Source organism: Rhinopithecus bieti, unplaced genomic scaffold (assembly GCF_001698545.2).
Source record: "Rhinopithecus bieti isolate Rb0 unplaced genomic scaffold, ASM169854v2 scaffold_31173, whole genome shotgun sequence".
Classification (NCBI taxonomy): domain Eukaryota; kingdom Metazoa; phylum Chordata; class Mammalia; order Primates; family Cercopithecidae; genus Rhinopithecus; species Rhinopithecus bieti.
Window position 1 is genome coordinate 2,150,802 of NW_016813861.1, and position 19,949 is coordinate 2,170,750.

General features: G+C 42.5%; 1 protein-coding gene across 2 annotated transcripts in view; it reads right to left on the bottom strand.

Moving 5' to 3' along the window:
* ARFGEF3 (ARFGEF family member 3) overlaps nucleotides 1-19,949 on the bottom strand; it is a 189,846-nt gene that overhangs the window by 78,601 nt on the left and 91,296 nt on the right. For both annotated transcript variants that reach the window (XM_017848989.1, XM_017848991.1), the window contains 4 exons: nucleotides 12,676-12,780; nucleotides 10,880-11,213; nucleotides 4,428-4,540; nucleotides 2,456-3,366 (listed from right to left, as the gene is read on the bottom strand). In XM_017848989.1, the coding sequence (XP_017704478.1) occupies nucleotides 2,456-3,366; nucleotides 4,428-4,540; nucleotides 10,880-11,213; nucleotides 12,676-12,780 (1,463 nt within the window). The remainder of the gene's footprint in view (nucleotides 1-2,455; nucleotides 3,367-4,427; nucleotides 4,541-10,879; nucleotides 11,214-12,675; nucleotides 12,781-19,949) is intronic.

Here is a 19,949-nt window from a genome sequence, read left to right on the forward strand (position 1 = left end):
GCCTCTTAAAGTGCTGGGATTGCAGGTGTGAGCCACCATGCCTGGCCAATACCCCGTATCTACAAGAGAAAAAAAAATTGCTGGGTGTGGTGGTACCTACAGTCTCAGCTACTTGGGAGGCTGAGCCACTGCACTTCGGCCTGGGTAACAGAGTCAGACCCTGTTACAAAAAAAAAAGAAAGACCGAAGAACAACTTCATCAATTTACAATCAATAAATATTGATTGAGAATAAGCTGTACATATCCTGGGACCTTAGCATATAGCACAATTCAGCTTCTCTATAAATGCTGGTTGAAGGAGGATTTGCATGGGTGTGTCTGACAGAGAGAGAGAGAGAAAGGGAGAGAGAGATGGACAAAAAGACAGAGAGACAGTCACAAATGTGCACAAAACACACCCCTAGAATGTTCAATAAGAGAAGGTCAAATTTAATGACAGTGGTATAAAAGATATTAGGGAGAAATATAATTTTTTAAGAAGAGTATACATTTTCCTAGTTTTCCAATGAAACATGAATTTTGTTTCACACCAAATAAAAAAAATCCAACATTTGTTATACTTATCTCCAAAAGAAAAAATATTGAGGAAAAAGTTATGTTAGGGAGCCTTAAAATTGGTGTGAAATTAGGAAATAAGGTGTGAAATTCTTAGGAAATAAGAATTAGGGCAGTGAGTGGAGATGGGCCACTGCACTCCAGCCTGGGCGACAGAGCGAGACTCTGCCTCCAAAAAAAAAAATTAGGAAAGTAGAGAAATCATGTCTCTTTACATCTTTTTCTAGGTCATGTGAAAATTTCTGGAGTAACAATTCTGTGTCTCCTTTGGTGCTTGCTACAACTTTGGATCATTCTCATATTAAAAAATGTTCCGGCCGGGCAGTGACTCACGCCTGTAATCCCAGCACTTTGGGAGGCCAAGGCAGGTGGATCGCAAGGTCAGGAGATCGAGACCATCCTGGTTAACACAGTGAAACCCCATCTCTACTAAAAATACAAAAAATTATCCAGGCTTGGTGATGGGCGCCTGTAGTCCCAGCTACTTGAGAGGCTGAGCCAGGAGAATGGCACGAACCTCGGAGGCGGAGCTTGCAGTGAGCCAAGATTGCGCCACTGCACTCCAGCCTGGGTGACAGAGTGAGACTCCGTCTCAAAAAAAAAAAAAAAAAAAAAAAAAAAAAAAGTTCCTCCTTATATATATGGAGATTTAAGTGTCTTTTACTTGTCCTCTTGAAAAAGGACAATTTGGTCAGCTTCTTAAAGATACTTATTAAGCTACACATCTGTCAGCTTCTAACCAAGTTCCAGTAACTGGGCTACAATTTTTTCATGTATCTGCGTGATGTTTTCTTTGCTAGAAAATAAAAAGTGAGACACGGTCTCAGCCCTCAAAGAGCACGGAGTATAGAGAGGGGAGGGTGGAAGGGATGGTGGATGCATTAACAAATGACTATGATAAATGCAGCAAGCACAATGACAAACACAAGTTCAAGGTTAGGTGGTAGACGAGCAAGTGATTGTGGCTTTTTAGCAGTTCTGTGTCAGTTCTCAGGGTCAGCCCTTTGAATCTGAGCACAGGCTTAGGGAGATTCATTCGCCTCAGTATTCTGTGGTCAAGAGACACTTGTATTTGAGGGAAAGGCACAGAGGACCTCCCTGGTATCACACAAACATTTATTCCTACCATACATTTTATGTACCCATTAATTGCTTTCTTTCTGTATTATCTTTCAAGAAAACTATCTTAAAAATAATTATTTACTATGTGAAATGCTACTACTTCCCTGTATTCTTTGTCTGCTTCCTCCACCAAAACTCTAGGTGATTCTCTCCTTCCCTTCAATAATACCAGCATGATTCTCTGACGTAATTTGGCCACTATTCCCCCAGCACCACTGTTTATGTTCTGATTCACAATTCAACATACGGAAGGGTCTGAGATGGGGGACTGCAACGTTACCAAGCTATACTGGACTATCACACATTGTTCGAATGTTCAGTAGAATTCAGAAGATGTTGGGAGGACTTGGAGTGCAACTGATCCAAGACAGCATTCAAAATAGTTTACTTTTTGATATGCCAAAAGTACATTGCTCTATGATTTTTAGACACCAAGACATAGAAGCATACTGATAATTCAGTGTTTTAAGAATTACAGACTGTCAGGTTGTTTCTATCAATAGCACCTTTCTAGAATGCAGCTACTTCTCATTCTTTACTTTATATCATATACATTTATCAGTCTCATAGTATATTCCAGCCATTGACTGCTGTGGAATTCAAATAAACCACCACTAACAGGTCTTAGATGTCTTTGCCCTTTTTAAACTGGGGAAACCCAAAGATTCATTAATATGCTTTGAGCACTTCAAACTATAAGCATGACAGTAATTGCCCATTAAGGCAAACTGCTCTGAACAATCTTTTTGACTATACAGCAGAGAATTGTTTACAAACCTGAGCAGAAAGTAGAGGCAAAGTTCTGCAGAGCGGTGTCCACCTCCTCTACACTGGAGAGAGCCAGGAGCCGAGGGAGGAGGCCTTCCAGGGACTGTATGAACAGCCTGGCGCTGTGCTGATCCGACTCCTGGTTCTTCAGCAGTTTTAGAGACAGGGCAGCAGCTCGCAGGGACCGGTGGCCTAGGCAGTCCCGGGGTGTCTGCTCTTCATCGGCTAGAGAACAGTTGTCCGACCCAATGTCTGACACATCGGACCTGCCCGAGTCCTTTTCTGCTGCCATTGAGTACTGATCACAGGAATCAAATTCTGTCCTAGAAAGGTCTTGGTCATCAACACTAAAATTGCTCTCACTATACCTAGATCCATAGGACCTTGTCCTGCAGTCTACTGACAGGAAGTTAGTTATGTCAGGGTAAGGGACTGTGTGGCTTCTCTGCACGACATCTGGCTGGTCTACTGCCTCTGTTTCCAATACTTTGCTCAGCGTCTCCTTGCCCTCCGGGATGGCTGGTGACTTGAGACTGTTCCTGTGGTTTCCCGAGTGGTCCTCGGGTGTAGTCTGACCCAACTCTCCCTCGAGAGTGGTCTGGCCTGTGTCTGTGGTGACACTGATGCTGATGTCAAGGTTCCTCTCGTTCCCTGATTCCCACGGCGTGTGTTCCGAGGACAGCACTCGCCGCTGCCAGCGGAAGTCAGCCTCATTGATCTCCATGGAATCTCGGCTCCACTCGGCCCCATCCTTCAGCTCCTCAAGGCGCAGAAGCAGCAGTTGCACCTGACCTTCGCTCAAGCCCTTCCCCTGGCTGAGCTCATCCAGGGCACCCAGCAAGGTGCAGACACAGGACACGGCTGCATAGCAAGCTTCGATGCCACCCTTGATGCATGCTTCGGTCATGCCATCCATGATGCTAAACAGTGTTCAAAAGAGAAAACCGAACAAACGCATAAAATATAGAAAATATCTCTGAATGGAACAAGAGTGTTAGACTGGCTAACAGCATAGTATTCAAAACGGAGAGTCTGATTTGCATAAAACAAAATGGTCCGGGCAATAAACAAAGGAAACAAACATGCTTAGGTGGGCAGAGAAAAATCTTCAGATAAAGTGGCCTGCATTGGCCAGGCATGGTGGCTCATGTCTGCAATCCCAGCACTTTGGGAGGCTGAGGCAGGTGGATCACTTGAGGTCAGGAGTTTGAGACCAGCCTGGCTAACAAGGTGAAACCACATCTCTACTAAAAATACAAAGAATTAGCCAGGTGTGGTTGGTGTGTGCCTGTAATCCCAGCTACTTGGGAGGCTGAGACAGGAGAATCATTTGAACCTGGAAGGCAGAGGTTGCAGTGAGCCGAGATCCCACCACCGCACTCTAGCCTGGGCGACAGAGCAAGACTCTGTCAAAAAAAAAAAAGGGGGGGTCTGCATTGAATCACCCTCCCTCTTGGCTCGCTGGTTTATCTGGGTACAAATAGAAGCTCCCGATGAGCATTTATGACCTTCCCGAACAATCTCACTTTTGTATTATGCTCGGTATTTCAAATAGAAAATAGTGATAATGGTTATATGATAATGTGGACCTTCCTCTATAAAGTAAACATATTCCTGAACAGATGTATGTGAATACAACTATTACGAGCCCTATAATATTCAGTTTTCTAGGGGGGCTACAGGTGAAGAAATCCTATAGCTACAGTATTGTAAGTCAAAAGTTCTTCTCTAAAAAAATCCCAATGAATAATTATTATACATTTCACTTGGTACATTTGATTTTAAGTCAATATGAAAATATAAAAAGTTCCATGATTATAATAAATTGAGATACGTCTTCTCATGTAGCTTGTGGGTGAATTATTAAATAGACACATTTCATATAATGTAGAAATTTTTAAAATCTCAGGGATTTGCAAGCAAAGTTAAAAGTCTTCAGAAAAGCAGCCTCAACAAAGACCTAAAAGGATAAATATCATACAGTTTGAGGAGATCCAGATGAGACTTTCTTTTTGAAATTGATCTTTTTCTGGACTCTGATTCGATGGAGCTGGGTCCTGCCAAGTCACAGAGACGCTGTGGGCTCCCGAGTATCTTAAAGAAAATGGCAAAAGAGTAACAGAAAAGTGAGTATCACAAAAAAGCACAAGGTTTTTAAATTGTGAGATCAAATAAACATGTACTTTCCCTACTGAGTGATATAGTATAAGGAGAAACACAACTATTTGGAACTTTCAATCTTAGTAAGACTGATTTAGGTTTTCTTCTCGACATATGGTGTGTATCAGGCTCCTCGCTCCTCAGCTCAGCGCTGGCTTAGACAAAATTCTCAGAGGGATTGTTGAAAAATCTTTTCTAGCACAGAACTAGAAAACACTTGGATCTCTGTTCTTTAGTAAGATTGGCCTTTCATATAACCTTCCTGGACTCTTTTTGTCTACTTTTGGTATCAGGTCGGCTAGCTTCATAAACTGGGTGGAGAAGTACGCCCTCTTTCTCATCACCGAAAAAGTTCACGGAAGATTGGAATTACCTGTTCCTTGAATGCTTGTATAACTTGTTTCTAAAGCTACATGGGGCCAGAATTTTAATAGGAATCCTTCAACTACTTCCTCCATTTCTTTAAAGATTATAGGACTATTCAGGTCCTCAATTTCTTCTTGAACCAACTTTTTAAAAGTTGCATTATTTCCTAGGGACTTATCCATTTTACCTGGTTTTCAAATTTACTATTCTAAAGATGTCTTAATACCCTCTTTTATTTCTTTAATGTGTGTAACATCTATAGTTAGGTATTTTTTCATTTTTATTTCTGTTCATTTGTACCTGTTTTAAAATTTTTTTATTGCTCTTGAGAAAAGTTTTTCAATTTTCTTGATCTTTTCAGTCCTAACATTTTCTGCTTTTAAAATCCCCTATATTTCCTTGTCACATTACTTTCTTCTTTTATCCTTATTTTCCTCCTTTCTACTTTCTTCGAATTTATTCTATTCTTTTTTTTCTAACTAAGCTGGAGAATTAGGACATTAAGGTTTTCTATTTTTTAATATAAGGAGTTAAAGCTATACATATCTTCCCATTTACTGCTTCTCACAAGTTTTCATATGTAGACTGTTCATAATTGTTCATTTCTAACACATTTTTATATACATACGGTAGAAGTCTATAGAAGATGTCAACTCGAGGCTAAATTGATTCAAGGAAAGATGGTTAATGCAGTGTGTCTGCAGCAGACGTCCCATCGTATGTCCATTCATCTTCAAAGTGATTGATACTCCAGGCAAAGCAGGAAAAGGTCCATTACACAGAAGAAGCTGTATTTTAAGTGACTCTCCTCTTTCCCTCTTTCCATATTTCTTTCTTACCACAGAAATTGAACATTTCTGCTCTCTGGGAGGAAAAGAAATGAAGCTTCCACTTTTTGCTGACATCAAAAAAAGAGTGACAATGCTGGGGCTAAAGTCTGGCAGGCTCTCTCTTTCCCTCTCTCTCTCTCACCCCCTCTCTACAGGCCTGCAGCCCCGTGGCTGGACCCTCTGAGCCTCAGGATGCTCCATCTCTTGCTCGAAGGATAAGTGCATTTCCAAAAGATGGAGTGGAAAACCTCACTGTCTCCTGGGATTCTACCACAATTTAAAATTCAGCTTCACCGGTAATCAATTAGATATTCACTGTTAATAAAGTCACTAATTTTTTTTAAAGATGGAATATCGCTCTGTCACCCAGACTGGAGTACAGCAGCACAATCTCGGCTCACTGCAACCTCTGCCTACTGGGTTCAAGAGACTCTCCTGCCTAAGTCTACCAAGAAGCTGAGACCACAGGTTGTGTGCTCCCACGCCAGGCTAATTTTTTTGTATTTTTAGTAGAGACGGGGTTTCACCATGTTGGCCAGCCTGATCTTGAACTTCTGACCTCAGGTGATCCGCCCATCTTGGCCTCCCAAGATAGTCTATATTAATTCCCACATTAATCTTGTGCTTATTTCTCAATTGCTTCAGAATCTGGAGGGAAAGGGATAGATTGATAAGGTTTCTGGAGAACCCTCGACAAATACTAAAAGGAAAGATGTTTTAATCTCAGCTTCTTCAGGTGGGAATGAGAGTTGTGGGATCTGTGGCTGGGGTGCCAGAGGTCTGATAAAGACTAGGGAACTTCTTTTTTTTTTTTTTTTTTTTTTTTTTTTTTTTTTTTTTTTTTTTTGGGACGGATCTCCGCTCTGTCGCCTGGCTGGAGGCCAGTGGCTGGATTCTCACTCACTGCAAGCTCCGCTCCCGGGTTTACGCCATTCTCCTGCCTCAGCCTCCCGAGAGCTGGGACTACAGGCGCCCGGCCACCTCGCCCGGCTGTAGTTTTTGCTATCTTTAGTAGAGGACGGCGTTTACAGTGTGTAGCCAGGATGGTTCAAGTCTGACCTGTATCCCCCTCTCGGCCTCCCAAACTGTGGGCATTACAGGCTTGACCACCGGCCAAGACTAGGGAACTTCTAAAGCCGAGATATAGGAGAGAAAAGGAAGCAAGCTGTACTTTTTCATTACTGTTCATTTTAAGGGGAAATCAGAAACAAAAAAGGGGCTGTGCTTTGAAAAACAAAGATGTCCTGTATGTCCTTGATCAATAGGCACACACTGCATATGGCAGAGTGACAAACTAAAACTAGAACAGGGAAATAACACACCAAGCATACAAACTCCAAAAGGCTAAACAAACATCCTGGGAACCCAGTGGTTTTCTTTGTGTGCACAAGCCCTGCGCATTTTGCTATCTAGGTTACCAACTTTCCCAAATGATTGATTTTGTCATATAAAGTGGAGATGCTGCTTTTTAGAACATCTTGGCCCCAATTAGTCTGCTGGGCTCCTTGGGGCAGCACTGCCTGGACGTGCTACTTGGGTACTACCATCAAATTCTAGCATCACCTCTGCAAAATGACCTTGGAAAGATAGAACATCTATGATGAACAGAAAAACATAACTAACTTCCTTTTGCAGTACAAAGGAAATTATTTAAAACACATTTAGAGACCTACGTATGCCATATGCAAAGTATGTACTTAGCATCCAGGTACCAAGCGGCTCTACTGTGGGCAGTGACCGCTCTAGTGCCTGTCATTTCTGAGGGGAAAAGAAAGGTTGCTGCTGCTTATAAAATAGCCTCTTTGTAGACATTTTGTCTTCAGGTCCATATGTCAGTCAGTCAAAAGTTGCTAAACACTTATTCTGATTCAAGCATTATAGTGTTAAATACTAGGGGAAAACATACAGAAGCAATCTACACAGAAAAGTCTAGTTGAGGAGACAAGAAGCTTGTTCCCCATTCTATTGTGAAACATCAGTGTGATGGGGCGTATAATCAATTGCTAAATGGCGGGATGGAATTTAAAGAAGAACACGATCAGTGGTCTGAGGAAGCCCAGCCATGAAGGACAAGGATTTTGATAGCAAAGAAGCAGCCATACTTAAAACATCAGGCTTCACCGTCTTAGCCTTACGACTCACAACGTGAAGGACTTTGGGCAAGTGACTTCTCCCCCCAGAGCCTCAGCTTTCCCATCTGGAAAATGGGCATAATATTATCTTCCTAAGGAAGTTTGTAAATAAGCTAATGGGAAGAGGCAGTGATGTCTAGCCTGTTGCAATTAACCACTCAATTCTGTGAAGGGGGAGTGGCCCACAAGACTAAGGGACAGGAAACCCTGAAGAGGCGGGGAGGTGGGAATTGAACAAAGCAGTCAATGGGATGAAGGTGCATCCTGGGAAGTGATGGAAAATGCAAATGATGGAAGAAGGCTCTGGAAGTTGGGCACAGTAACTCAGCCTTGATGGGAGAGTCAATGAAGAGCCATTAGTTGGCCATTAGAAAAGCCAATGATTAGAGTGCCCCGGGCAATGGGAAAATTGTTAACAGTGGTGATTTATGGGCATAAATCCAGTAAGACAAAAGGAATAAAACAGGCAGGAGAAGGAGGCCAGCTAGAATTGAACCAACTATTTTCAGCCTCCATATGTTTTTTCTCTTCCTTGCAAGAGCAATAAGTATACCACATATTTGTTTAGCACTAGATACTTACAAAGTACTTAGGCAAACTTTAGTGCATTTTGAATTTGCAATCTTTGGAATAGTATAACAATGTACCCATGAGAAAACTTTTAAGTTCAGAGTTAAATGATTTACCTATATCACATAGTCAGTGAGTGGCAGAAAGAGGATTCAAACCCTGACTCTTTTTTTTTTTTTTTTTAATTATACTTTAAGTTCTAGGGTACATGTGCACAACGTGCAGGTTTGTTACATATGTATACTTGTGCCATGTTGGTGTGCTGCAGCCATCAACTCGTCAGCACCCATCAACTCGTCATTTACATCAGGTATAACTCCCAATGCAATCCCTCCCTGCTCCCCCCTCCCCATAATAGGCCCCGGTGTATGATGTTCCCCTTCCCGAGTCCAAGTGATCTCATTGTCGAACCCTGACTCTTAAACTCAGGTTCCTGAAATGGGCAGCAGAACCAACACCAAGAAACGGGCTGCTGGGGGTCATTTGCACTGCAATGTGAGAGTCAAGTTTAGTGATAAGAATGATGCAGCAAAAGACCATGGGATTAGGGTCAGCGGGTCCAGAGTTTCCACCTTCTTTTTCTTTGGGACTTTGGGCAAACCAATTGACCTCCTCAAGCCTAAGTTTCTTTGTGGGAGGGAATTTCCTTTTCCTCTGGCATCACACTTCTATGAGGCGGAACATCCAGTGCAGTAAAATTCTAGGCCTCTCTTCTCCTTTCCTCTCATTTCTTCCAGGTATAGGAAGAGCCCCTGATCAGACTGGTGAATTTAGAATAAGGAGCTGAGCATGCCTTGCTAGCCCCTTTCTCTCCCATCTTCCTGGGGATCTGCTAATCAGAGGAAGCCCACACTTGCCCCTCCAGGATGCAAGCTGAACAGGTGTAGGGGAGGACCCTGGGGAAGGGCCACTGCTGTCTTAGTGGAGAAGAGTGGTCTAGTCTCACTGGCCTCCAAAGTTGTATTATATCTGCCCATCTAGTGAAGATCAGTTCTTAAAGCTGGCCTTTTGATCTCCATTGCCTGAAGCTCTGGTGGGGAAAAGAAGTAACATTCTTAATTGGTAAAAATAAAGTTGATGGCCAGGCACAGTGGCTCACACCTGTAACCCTAGCACTTCGGAAGACTGAGGCGGGAGGATTGCTTGACCTCAGGAGTTTGAGACCAGCCTGGGCAACATGTCTCAACAAAAAATACAAAAATTAGCCAGGTGTGGTGTCATGCACCTGTGGTCCCAGCTACTCAGGAGACTGAGGTAGGAGGATCACTTGAACTCAGGAGGTCCATGCCGCACTGAGCCGTGATTGTGCCACTGCACTCCAGCCTGGGCAACAGAGTGAGACCCTGTCTCAAAATAAATAAATAAATAAAAGTTGATATACAACCTCACAAATTTATTATGAATAATAAAAATAATATATGTGAAGTGCCTGGCATATAATAGGCAAGAAAAAGCATGGTAAATATTATCATGGGCTCATAGATTTTCTTAACAGCCATTAAATCTGGGCCACTCCTTAATTTCTAGAAATAGTGGGTCAGAACTTTCCAATACTCATAACAATAAAATCTCATTAAAACACCAAGAAAGAATTCAAATTTAACTTCTCAGATATTGGTTGGCGGCAATGATTGCTTAAAATAATCATCAACAAGGGAATTTTGCTACTCTGGTTTTTGCAGGAGTGAGATACCAAAAGGAAATGCAATTTTGCAATTGGACCTTTATGATCAGATTCACAAATACAAAAACATTGATGACTTTTCCTTTTGGTTTTCTGAGAGAAGGCAGAGGAATCTTTGTTTGAAGCACCTTCAAAATAAGCCTAATTCTGCCTCAAAACTATGAAGCAGCACACTGGGATGGCTACTGCAATCTGGACAACCTTCATGTTCTCGCTGGTGTCGTGACATTTTGGAGAAATGAGGCAAAAGAATGGAACAAAGGATTCCCCTTAGCAGAGACTGGCAAAGCTCTTTTTTTGGGATAATGTGCCACCTGAGTATAAAATCATTTTGAAATCTAATGTTGGCAAAGGCGAATAAACACATATATCTGCTCAAACAGCACCTAAGGTAGAAGAATGAAATCTCAGCATGGGCCTGGTCAGGTGCACATCTAACAGAGTCTTAACAAGCACTAGCTCGATTCTCAAATGGTTTTGCATCACTGAACACCACTGACCCCTCTTACCCAGGTTCACAATACACGTTCACACGCACAGACTCTAGACATAGCATTTGTTACTGGACACCACGAGGCAGCAATGAAGTTCTGGCAAGTGATTGACAAGCCTTTTCTGAGGGCTTCTTGTATGCGAAACTTGTAACCTGTAAACCTTGTAAACCTGGTGGCGATCTCCAGTGCCTCCTCACCTCTTTCATTATTTTGATGGCTTCCACGCGGTGCTGGGGTGGGGGGTACAGCAGCACTCGGTGGTAGAGGGACTGCAGCACGGGCTTCATGGAGTCCACGGATCCCACCAGCCGGACCAGCTCGGCTGCAATGTAATAGATAGTCCGAGCCACGGGCCCGCTCAGGGCTGGAGCAGTGCAGGAGCAGCCTGATCCCCGGCCATGATCAGACACTCCCGGAGACGCAGAGTCCGACTCCAGGCTGGTACTGGTGCTGCTGCTGTGAGCAGAGGTGATGGTTTTGTCATGAATTGGATTCCCTAGGATGACGATGAGAGCAGGGCAGAGGTTTTTCCTGGGAAGAGATGGTGAGAAAAGTAAGTTTCCCCACAAGACAAATGATAAAATTTACTCTGCGAGTAAACAGATGCTGCAGAAATCACAAGAGTGGGGCTTTTTACTGCTTCTTCTTTTGGCTACATTTTGCCCGTTTTCTAAGTCTCTCTAACATTTCTGGGTATTTCAACAATACTTTTCCTCATAAACTGAGCTAGCATGAATGAAATAAAATACAAGAGAAGCATTAAGAAACCATCATAAGTGAAGAAATGGACTCAAAATGCTAAATGGCTGTTATAAAGTTTCATATTACTATAAATAACAAAATTATTTACCATTTGAGAAGTTAATTGCAAATTCCATACTGACACCTGCCATTTGGCTTCCTTCCTGTCGATAAGCCCAGGGATCCAGAACAACCAGCTGCCTGCCTGCGGGGCCTGTCACTTCTGGGAATCTCTGACTATGATTAAGAGACTGGTATTCGGGTTGAGATGGAGCTAGGGCTAGGAGTAAAGCTCAGTATATCTTGCTCCCTGCATAAGTTATATGCTTTTTGAATGAGCTGAAAACACAGAAAAATTTTCTGGTTCTGGTATCTCATGATCCTATGATATAAACTAAAGAGGGCCTTGGAAGCATATTCTGCCATAATCATCATCGGTTTTTCTGCGGATTTTGGTCTGATGGATGTCAACAAAACAATTTATCTGCTTTATTATTATTATTATTCTTATCATATATTTTTTTGAGACAGAGTCTAGCTTTGTCGCCCAGACTGGAGTGCAGTGGCGCAATCTCGGCTCACCGCAACCTCCACCTCCCAGGTTCAAGTGATTCTCCTGCCTCAGCTTCCCAAATAGCTGGGATTACAGGCGCCCACCATCACCCTCAGCTAATTTTTTGTATTTTTAGTAGAGACAGGGTTTCACTGTGTTGGCCCTGAACTCCTGACCTTGTGATCCGCCCACCTAGGTTTCCCAAAGTGCTGAGAGTGTGACTCACTGCACCTGGCCTATTATTATTATTATTATTATTATTATTTTCTGAGAGTCGTACTCTGTCACCCAGGCTGGAGTACAGTGGCTTGATCTCCACTCGCTGCAACCTCCACCTCCTGGGTTCAAGCAATTCTCATGCCTCTGCCTTCCAAGAAGCTGGGATTACAGGTGCCCACAACCACCACGCCCGGCTATTTTTATACTTTTAGTAGACACTAAGTTTCATCATGTTGCCAAGGCTGGTCTCAAACTCCTGGCCTCAAGCAATCTGCCCGCCTCGGCCTCCCAAAGTGCTGAGATTACAGGTATGAGCAACCACACCTGGCCACAATTTCCCTGCTTTCTCTCTACGACATTTATGCACAGATGAAACTACTACTGGTGGGTCATGGACTTCATGAAGAGGGACCCAGAGACACAGCCAGCAGAAGCCCTTGGGTTGGTGTCAGCATGGGGGCGTCAGGAGTGGGTGCTCACCAGATCAGGTCCGTGAAGCGCCTGTGCAGGTGCATGGAGGAGGAGGAGCTGCTGAGCACAGACAGGATGCACTCCAGGTAGAGAAGCTGCAGCTGCTGGCTGTCACTGTGGAAGAACAGAACCGACACAAATGCAGACAAAAGACAAGACAAAATTAAAGAGGTAATGTGTGGAAACATGCTCGGAAAAATGATAGGCGTTACCAAAGTGCTAGTTTTTGGGGGAAAGTTAGCATTATGGGTTGAACTCTGTCTCTCTCCCCAAATTCACAGGTTGGAGTCCTAATCTCCAGCACCTCCGAATGTGACTTTATCTGGAGATAGGTCCTTACAGAGGTGATCAAGTTAGACTCAGTTCACTGGGGGGATGCTAATCCAACATGACTCTGTCCTTAAGGAAATGAAAATTTGGACACAGAGACATTCATTGAGGGAAGGCAGTGTGAAGAGACACAGGGAGAAGACAGCCATCTACAAGGTGAGGAGAGAAGCCTGAGGAGATCCTTCTCTCTCTGCTCTCAGGAGGAACCAACCCCACTGAAGCCTTGATCTTGAACGTACAGGCTCCAGAACCACAATACAATAAATTACTGTTTAAGGTACTCAGTTTATGACACTTTGTTATAGCAACCTCAGCAAAATAATACAGTTGGGTGAAATTTTTTTTGTTTTTTTTTTTTTTTTACTAATAAACTTTACTTTTTAGAGCACTTGGAGATTTACAGAAAAACTGACCATGAAACAGAGTTATCATATTGAACTATTATTAAACCTCACATTGGTACATTTGCCACAATTAATAAAAAATTGGTATATTAACTAAAGTCCGTAGTTTATGGCAGAAATGCTAATTTTTATATTATCTAAACCTTTCAAGAGACCGTTTACCACATTATCTTTTCATTGGTGAACACTTTATGAACTCGCATTAGACTTTTCTTCCTTATTGAGGAAATATGATTTTTCTGTGGAGAAATTATTTTGTGTCCAAGTTATTATCATGGGGTTCCTCATAGAGGAACAGAGCCAGATGAAGAAAACAGACAACTTTATGGGGAACACATTCCTAATATCCAGATTAACTTCTCTGCCCAGCCTACCAGAAAGTATTAAAATCCAGGTAGGTGACAAGAGTGACAGATAGGGCTAAGGAAGAATTTAATTTTCAGGGACATGTTTATTGCAAATACATAATAAATCCTTTTTTAGAGAGTTCACTCAGTAATGTGGAATGGGAATACTCAGAAAAGGAAAACTTGCTTATAAAATAATTTTGGTTGTGTCTCTTTCACCTAATTTAAAATAAATAAATGTCCAAAGGAAGTCAGGAAGTCTAGTGTCTTTAACAGTTCAAATAAGTCCCAGGAGAAGGGGGTGGAAGGAACAGAAAGGCTCATGACAGGCCAACTAGAAACTTGAAGAGAGAGGAAGGAAGCAAAGAAAAGTTAACAGTAGACAGTGCCAGGGCCAGAGGTTACATCCACACAACTGCCAAATTGAGAAAGACCGTGCAATCGTAAGACACAGGATAGTAAGAGGGGTGGAGTCCTTTATTTATGTGCCATTAAATACCCCAACATTTAGGCTTTATGCCCTAAAGCCTTTTGTCAAAATTCTTCCGTGGCCTCTGCACTAAAATACTGTTTTATTTTCTTTTAATGTTTATAGAACTAAACAAAACAAAGAAAAGAGACAGAGATAGTTTGTAGCCCTTTATAGAAAAAGTTTCCTGACCCATATTCTAAAATCTCTCTTGTCTAAAGAGAGCTGTATAATGATTAAATAATGTTATTATTCTGTAGAAGGGAAAGTCACTTATATTTGGATATACTCTGTCTACCACACCCTTTGAGAGTAGAAGAAGAAATGGGGAAAGGCTGAGTCTCCACAAAAATTATTCCTATTTGCCAAGAGGAAGGTGATGGATGGAGGAAGAGTAAGAAATGATGAGCCATTCTTGGGCCAGGTAAGGACCTCACATTTCTAGGCTTCTAGTCCTACAAGCTTCCCTACGCTTTTGACCAAGACGTAGCTCTTGACATGAAACAGGAGGTTTCTTCACTCTTACGGGACTGGACAGACATATAAGCCAGTAGATAAAGCACGGGTGGGAAGGGCTGTGAATGAATACCTTAACACAAGGTTCTATGAGACCATATGGCAGGAGTACCTTCTTAGAAAGAATGTCCACAGGACATGCTGTCTTAGTAGAGTCTCAAGTTCAAGTAGGAGACTGTGGCATGGTGAGGCAGAGGAAGAGGTGTCACAAAATGTGGGGGTGGAGGAGGAAGGGATTTGGGCTGAGAGGTTGTGGCTAAAGCACAGGGTGTGAGGATGGTATCAGCCTGAGAGGTGGACAGAGGCCCGATCAGGAAGGGTCCTGTAGGTCACGCTAACATGTCTGGACTTTATTTGGAGGTAAAAGAGTGACATGACCAGATCTGTATTTCAGAATGTTCAATTTGTTTGCTTTACGAGGAAGAGAGTGGACAGGACAAATCAGAGGGCCATGGTATCAATTGTAAGCCATATTTAAAAAATCACTTCTGGAAGGAGGGCCTTCGCTGTAGTCTCAGTTAATCATTCTGACCAATCACTTGACCTGTTATTAAGAAGAATAATTATTAAACGCTCCAATTCAAAATTTCTCTTTTCTTTCAAACTGTCAGTCTAGCATCACAAAACGAAAACAACTATAGACAGGAAAGACTCTCAATTTCTGAAATCATTGGAAATAAGTCCATAGAAAAGCTATGAGTCATCAAGCTATTGGCAAAGTGTGCCACGGTGAATTCTTCAACCCCGAGATTATCAGACTCGCTGACAGGGAACGCATTGCCAAGGTAACTGGCCTGAGAGTCTCCTTGGAGACTGAACGCAGCAGCTTTTGCGTGGGTTGCAGCAGTCTGGAAAACAGGTGATCGTGGCTGTGCATGAGTCACACCATTAAAGGAGCTGTTTAAAACGTAAGCACCTTCCACTAGATACACACGCGCACGTACACAGTGTGTATGCATATAACAGCTGGCCCTACACAAACAAGTAGAATACACAAGGCAAAAAATAGCCTAGAAACCAGCCAGCTCCTTCAAAACACACAGGGAAAGATCTGTCCACTTAGGAGGGCTGTAAGTCACTTTTCTTGGTCTTTTGTCTGAGCATTTCATGGTTGACAGGCTGAGTATCTGCTGGTTTTGTTCTCTGCTCATCACTGAACTTCTTCCCAGGTGCACGATCTGTGGAGAACAACGCTCAGGCGTGGACCCGTGGGCCGTGAAGGCGAAGCAGCCACATCTCATGGCAAGGCTACTGGGAGGGCAACCTAGAACGTTTTGTATCTCTGGAGTTCTTAGGGTTTTGTTTTGAACCATTTTGACTTTGCTTCCCTTAGAAATAGATTTGAATTTAGTTAAAGGAGTGAAGAAATTTAGTAATTGTGTAAGGAGAGAAATGGGATTAACACAGACAGTGGAAATGCTTTGGTAGGCCCCATCGATTCCAAGTCTGCGTTGGTATAGGTTTCACTCTAACATTCTGTTCTAGGAGGAGAGGGAAGCAGGGAAAGAGTGATGGGAAACAGGCAGAGAATAAGTATCTTTCTAAGCCCAATTATCCTTCCTGAAATTCTTGGATTTAAAAAGCATCATGTAACTCAACTTGCCTAACATAGGATTCTATTAATACCACATCGCCAAGGCATGCGAGGGAGTGTTCTGCATTCCTGAATACATTTTCTGAATCCTCCCAAGAGACCAAGCATATCATGAACACACACCCCTACAGAGCTAAAGCCCTAAGAGGCACTGATTTTGGAAACGGCTGTTGAGGTTAGTAAATAATGATTCTGGTGTAATTTCAGAGGAATAACCTATTCCGAGGGTAGAAGAGGCATCAAGTTTAGCTAATAGAAATAAAGGAATTAAGTTAGTAAAATCAGAAGCAATGGTACACAAGTGAAAACTTAGCAAGGAGAATGAACAGAAGCACCAGAGTGAGAGCAGCCGGGGCACAGGACTATCTTACCAGGTGGACATAAAGGTCTTCCCTTACAGCTACGCTAAGCATCCTGTGCCCCCAGCATCTTTAGCAAAAGGCCCCCATCTTAGGGTAATGAAGTCATGATGGCAAATACTGAAATCAAACAAAGCAATCAATTTCTAGAGGCAGAACTATGACCAGGGGAATTGTACTGGAAAATCAAGCAAGACTGAGAATCCTATAAAATCATTAAGCTCTAAAATAACATGCCTAAAGCCATCTTTGATCCAATGTACAATGAGAAATTCTAGAAAAATGTGCATGTGAATTATTTTCTCCATTTAAAACCTATTCTCAAATTCTGACATCAAGTGATCCGTCTACCTGGGCCTCCCAAAGTGCTGGGATTACAAGTGTGAGCCACCAAGAGACCAGCCTAGCCAACATGGTGAAACCCCATCTCTACCAAAAATATAAAAAATTATCTGGGTGTGGTGGTGCATGCCTGCAGGCCCAGCTACTCAGGAGACTGAGGCAGGAGAATTGTTTGAACCCAGGAGGCAGAAGTTGTAGTGAGCCCAGATCACACCTCTGCATTCCAGCCTGGGTGACAGAGTAAGACTGTCTCAAAAACACAAAAACAAAATACCTATTCTTAAGTCATGTGGTTAAGAAATGCTTTGTTTTTCAGTGACTGATTGAAATCTACAACCTTTATTTTCTAATATGTATGTGTGAGCACTTTCAGTGTGTGTTTGTGCAATGCATTTTCCTAACAATCTACAGTCAAATTTCTGACGCACACAGCCCAGTGTTCTTAACTGTGTGATGACTAGAATTAGCAGCAACTATTCTAAAAGCAAACAAACCAGTTTAAAGCAAATGTATGTCAAATATTTACTACATGCTAGACACTGAACAATTAAAAATAATTCTACTTACAGCAGTACTTCCTAGATTTCAAAACTGAGTGTTTATAATAATTACATTCTAGGCATAACCTTAAACACTCGCAGGTAAACGAGGTCATATGGTTGCCCTACAGATGAGAGGGATTCCTGGAGCTGATGGGGATTTCTGGGTGGCTGGAGCCATCCAGGTTTAAAGAACCGTGAACTTGAACCCCAGAACGCCAGGCACTCACTGAACCTAGCCTAAGACTTTTCTGACTAATGAACAATGGTATGTTTTAAGCCTATCCATGTTGGGCCTACAGACTCATTTTGCCTTATCCTGCTGGCTAGGGACTTATTCATGTATTTATTTATTTCAGAGTTTTGCTCTTGTTGCCTAGGCTGGAGTGTAACAGCACGGTCCCAGCTCACTGCAACCTCTGCCTCCCTGGTTCAAGCAATTCTCCTGCCTCAGCCTCCCTAGTAGCTGGGATTACAGGCACCCGCCACCACGCCTCGTTAATTTTTTGTATTTTTAGTAGAGATGGGGTTTCACCATGTTGGCCAGGCTGCTCTCAAACCCCTGACCTCTAGCTAGGTTTTAATTACTAACTGGCATAACTACCATGAGCCTCTCCCATGTTTCTGGCACTTAAAAACTCCAGATTTTTCCCTTAGAAAACTACTCAGAAAAAAAGTTTAGCTAATTAGTTTTCCCTTGCTTATGAAATAACAAACACAGTCTTCATAGTTTTTGTACTTCTGGTGGTCTTCGTGCTATTCCCTGCCAATGCTAGCACCTGGGGGTGGAGCAGGGGTCAGGAAGAAGCACCCCTGACAGCTGGCAGTACCTGGTTGCCACCAGCGAGGCTGTGGTGTCCCCTGGTGAACACAAACAAGTTCACCGAGTTAACATCAGATGAGGACTCACCATGAATGTGCTGGAACAGGATGAAAGCCAATCAACGGCCACACTTGAACAGAGGTCTTTTTTAAAAGGGCTTCGTATGACCACAAAAATGAACAAATGTCCCTCTCCCCTATGACTGACTCCCACTTCTTCTATGACAACTCTAGCTCCCATCTGTTTGTCCTGCCTGCTAGAAAAAATTAAGGTGCTAGAATTGCGCCTACTTTCTGATAGCACCCAATCTTTGAACAGAAGGCTCAATTTTTAACCAATTCTAAGTCACCTAACTCATGCTAAAATCCTATAACAACCCCTCCTAACACCCTTTTACTGTCCTGTGGTTTCCCATGGTGGACAGGCTCCCTCATATAAGAAGTTACTAAAATGAATCCTGTTAACTTCAGGTGTTCCTGGAGCTCTGTGGCTGATGGGCATTGGCAGTCTTTTAAGAGTATTTTCTCATTCAATCTTACAAAAACATGAATGTTTTGTATTACTGATATTCTATACAATATTATAGTAATTACCATAAGAAATAGTCTATTAATTATTTTATAGGATATACAAACTTAGGGTGGTTCAGATCTTTGTCCAAAGTCACATGCCAGTAAGGGGCAAAGTGTGGGTTTTAACCCAGGTAATCCAACAAAGATAACGTAGTTGAGCCAATAGTGATTAAACATTACTCTTGATTGGGTCTTAGGAGAAAATATGCCAATAGAAACATATTCCAACTCTGCTATACCAGCTGTCTGTGTTATGATGGAGGGAACTGGATGGGGAGGGGGAGGACTTAGCACTAGAAGAGATCAGACCTCTGGTCACTGATGGGTAGAGTGAACACATGACCTAAACCAGAACACCTTTGAGAGTGAAGGAGGGTAATTATAATTATTACACAACAGGTATAATCTGGGACTGTCCCAAGCAAAGCAGGTGGCATGGGGCCTTACAGATGGGGTCGCTGCAGTTGGTGCTAGAGCCCTCAGTTAGGATGGTAATCTGAGTGCCAGCTCCACTGTTCCAACACTCCATGGTCAGGAAAGATGCAGACCTAAGCAGGGTACAGCAGGAGCTATTTACATCCATCTGCTGTGGGACTCAGCCCTCCTGAGCAGGGGGAAGCCCAGACCTGCTGCCTGCCTAGCCTGCCAGGGTCCAGGGATGGGAGAAATTTGAGGGTGGGGGGTAGAGAAAAAGTGTTACTTCTCTTTGGTTTATACTATCCATGTATTAAACAGGCCTTTTCATTTTATAAAAATAAATTTTATTGTGTATATTTAAGGTTTACAACATGATGTTATAGGATTTATATATATAGTAAAATGGTTACTATAGTGAAACAAATGAACATATCCATCATCTCACATAGTTACTCATTCCCTCCCACTACCCATCCACATCGCAGTGGCAAGAGCAGCTGTAAGCTACTCATTTAGCAAAGATCCTGAATACAACACATTATTAATAACTATAGTCCCCATGTTGTACATT